At 63.2% G+C, this 3770-nt stretch overlaps 1 protein-coding gene across 1 annotated transcript in view; it reads right to left on the bottom strand.

Annotated features, from left to right (window-relative positions):
* The window catches only part of LOC146597918 (rabphilin-3A-like), a 28192-nt gene that overhangs the window by 8193 nt on the left and 16229 nt on the right, over window positions 1-3770 (bottom strand). Inside the window, exon 7 of the mRNA XM_085301251.1 lies at window positions 2526-2766. Coding sequence (XP_085157377.1) covers window positions 2526-2766 — 241 coding nt within the window. The remainder of the gene's footprint in view (window positions 1-2525; window positions 2767-3770) is intronic.

Here is a 3770-nt window from a genome sequence, read left to right as displayed (position 1 = left end):
GTAACAAGGAAACCTGGCTAAATAATCCTAAGCGGCTTAGCGTCGCCCGGGGCAGAGGGGGCCGGAGCGGCCGCGCGGAGCCCGGGCACCCTCCTCCCCCCCCGCCGCGGCGCGGTCTGGGCAGCATCAGCTCCGATTACGCTAATTTTATCTGCTCTCGGGGCCTCTCTGAGCCGTAGCCGGCGTCCTCAGGGCTGCGGCTGGCCACAGCGGCGCGGCCCCGCTTTCCTCCCGCCGCCGCAGCCCTTCGCACCAGCCCAACCCGGCCTTGCTCCCGAAATCGGTGCTGAGAGCTCAGGCCGGGAGTTCCCACTGGAAATGGGGAAGATCTGCTCACCCGTGGGCGGGAGCCGCGAGGAGCCACCACTAGACTCCAGAGTTAACGGGCGCTGCAGCCCAGCCAAATTTCGCCCGCGGCGATTTCGCGGCCCTGCCAGTCCTGCTCATCCCATTGCGCGGCGGCTCCGGGGGCGGCCGYAGCGCCCGTGGTGGGACGCCGAGCCCGCGGGCAACTCCCGGGCCCCGGATCCCGCGCCCAGCGCCGGCGTTATCCGATTAGGACGTTTGTTTAATTCGGGCACGAGCCGGCACCTGYGCCCGAGCCGCACGTTCCCGCGACCCGGTGACCAGGGAAAAAAAAAATGACGTTTCGTAGGAACACACGAATTATCCGCGCTGATCTCGTTGCACCCGGGAGCTGTAGCTGCCGCTCTGCGCCCCACCGGCGACGGTGCCTCAGCAAAACGCGGTCTCATCCTCCTGCCTCGCCGGAGCCAGCCCGAGGCTTCGGAGAACATCCGCAACCTGGAAACGGGGAGAAAAAACCCACCCCCTCCCCTTTTCATGGCRTTGAGAAGGGCGAGCAGCAGTTACAGAGCCAAAGCTTTATTGGATCCAGTACTAAACACCGCATAAAAGTTGTGAGGGTGGAGAAGAGAACAACAAAAACAACCACGAAAGCAGCACAAGCCATCGGGGGCGACTTTGCGCTGTCCGTGCTCCTCCTGCCCACCCTGGCCCAGCGCAGAAGGCAGTCACCCRGGCCAGGCTCGCGGTGGCATTTTAACCAGGGCTCCCGCCGCGGCCCCCCGCAGCCGCCTGCCGACAGCGCAGCCCGGCTGGGTAACTCCACGGGGCCAAAACAGAGTGTATGCAAACCAAAATAACGACCCCCMCCACCACCACCCCGGCGTCGGCCCGTTCAGAGACAGGGCTGACGGGTTTAAAAAGCAGCGCCCAGCCCCGCGCCGGGWCCCCCAGAGCGCGCTGGCCGGGAAGCGGCACCCAAGGGAGACGCCCGGGGAGGAAGGCTGGCGCCAACGGGYGCGGATCGCCTTAAAAGCCACGGCTGCAGGCAGAACTTTGGGGAATCCTTCACTCCTTCAGCAGAACGCGGATCAGGCCYGAAGCGCTTCGCCAAAACCCTGCAAACTCCTACTTGCCTAGTGCGAGTTTTTGTTCAGGCCTTCAAAGACTTAGGTGCTCCAGAGATGTCAAGTAATTTGATTTCTTTTTTCTCATCAGGCCTTGGAGGGAAGTTGTGCATCGCAGCAGCGAAGCGGCTGGGTGCACCGCCAACCTGCGGGTGCACCATCAAGTGCTGGGTGCACGGCCAACCTGCGGGTGCACCATCAAGTGCTGGGTGCACGGCCAACCCGCGGGTGCACCATCAAGTGTTGGGTGCACGGCCAACCCGCGGGTGCACCATCAAGTGTTGGGTGCACGGCCAACCTGCGGGTGCACCATCAAGTGCTGGGTGCACGGCCAACCCGCGGGTGCACCATCAAGTGCTGGGTGCACCGCCAACCCGCGGGCGCACCGCGGCAGGCAGCCAGGCTCGCTGCACGCAGCTGAACCACGAGCCCTCGCTCCCACGGGAGACAAGGTGCACACGGGYGGCAGGAGGAGCTGCAGAGCTTGACGAGACAGAGTCATTTAAAAGCTTTTAGCGGCTGCCAGCACGCCAGGGCGGTGGGCGCCCCAGCCGCCCCCCTCCTCACTGGTGCTGCCGGCTTCTCCAGGCGCCTCTTCCCGAGCCCCGGCGCCTCCCGGCCCCCCCGTTTGGGGGGAGCGCGGGGGGAGCAGGGCCGCGGGGCGGCCGGGCGCCGTCTTGGCCTCCGTCAGCAGCGGGGACCGGAGCGGGCGYGCCGTGGGCCTGCAAAACACAGACGGGCGCGTCGGGGAGCGGAGCGCGGCCACGGAGCCGCCTTCACCTCCCCGGCGCCGCCGGTGTCTTTTTTCTTATTTTTTTTTCCTTATTTTCTTTTTCTTTTTTTTTTGCACTCTTCTTTTCTTTTTTATTTTTATTTTTTGCACTGCAGAGCTCTGGGAAGAGCCGTGCCTGGCTCTAAGAGGCGCCTAGCGCTAGGGAAAAATTTATTCTCTTACAAAGCAGCTGGTCTGCTCCGCTTCAGCAGAAGCTACCGCGGGTGCTGCTGCCTGCCCAGGGCAGGCGCGAGCTCCGGGCCTCGGCGGGGGCCTGGCCCCACCACCGCCATCTCGGTGCCGAAGGTGACCGAGACCCTCACCCAGCGCGACCGCCGCCAGCGGGCTGCGCCCGTCCAGGGCAGCCAAGGGCTTGGCCAAAACCCACCGCACCGAGAGCCAAAGGTTGGAGCGCTTCACGCCCCGCGAGGAACGGCGATTCCTCACCCGCGTCTGCCCGCTGGTCTGCGTCCTGCGAGGCTTGGGACCTCCCGTCCAGGGGCCTGTCGTCCAGGCTGGAGGAACTGAGCTCCGAATCGCTCTCGCTGTCGCTAGAAACCACTGCGAAAAATACATCGGGCGGGTGGTGGTTGGGGGGGGGGGACGAGGGAGAGGAGAGAGACAGTTATTCACAATGTTCATAACACTTACCAAACAGGGTGCCAGATGGAGCCAAATAAAACACGAGCAAACGCTGACTCGACGATCACGCTCTCCCTCTCCAAAAGGCGCCCTACCTGCAGTTCCTCCACAGCTGTTCGCACTTCCTCTCAAACACCATGTGCTTTTACTTTTTTTTTTTTATAATATATATATATAGACAATTTGCAGCTCAGCCGCGCAGGCTCCCGCCCGGCCGCTGTCCACCCTCCGCAGTTTCCACGAGAGCTCGGAGCGCCTCATTTTGTCAGATCCCGCGTCCGCGGACTCTCCCTGAACCGGCAGGGTCCTCCTTCCCCACGCAGCCTCGCGAGCACCGCTGCTGCTCGGGGCGGCGCGGCCGCCGGGCTCGCTTTAAAAACGCTGGAAGGGAGCGTTTCTTCGGAGAAGGCCCCCGCGAATCAGCAGAGGTGACTCCTACCCGCCTCCCCTTCTGCCGCTCWGCAGCGCGAAGGGGTCCAGCACGGGAGGAGAAGGACGTTAACGACACGCGGGCACTCGCGCCGCAGGAACAGCCCTGCCGGCTCGCCTCCCCTCTGCTGCCAGTGAAAGCGCGTTTTACCCAATGCACCAACATTTCCCTTTAAGGTAATTTTTCTCCCCAAACTCCCAGACCTTCTGCTGGCACCTTCCAGAGCCCAGAAGTCATAAATCCGGTGTTCCAGCAGCGGCTGCTGTATCAGTAAGAGCGGCTGGACAGCTGTACTTTCAGCGGACGTAACAGATTTATCCCTCTCCAGCTCCAGCTGACTGAAAAAGCTCGTAAAAAGGAATTCGCGGAGCTCGAATTTGCAGGAAAAGCAAAACTCCCACGGGGCTGGGTGAGGGCACCGAGGCCCCACGCGAGGACGGCTTCGGCGCTGCCCAAAACCTCCGGAGAAGCCACCGGGAACGTTCCCATGGCA

Source organism: Rhea americana, unplaced genomic scaffold (assembly GCF_003343005.1).
Source record: "Rhea americana isolate MKP2758 unplaced genomic scaffold, rheAme1 scaffold_175, whole genome shotgun sequence".
Lineage (NCBI taxonomy): Eukaryota > Metazoa > Chordata > Aves > Rheiformes > Rheidae > Rhea > Rhea americana.
This window is presented reverse-complemented; position numbering and strand designations above follow the sequence as displayed.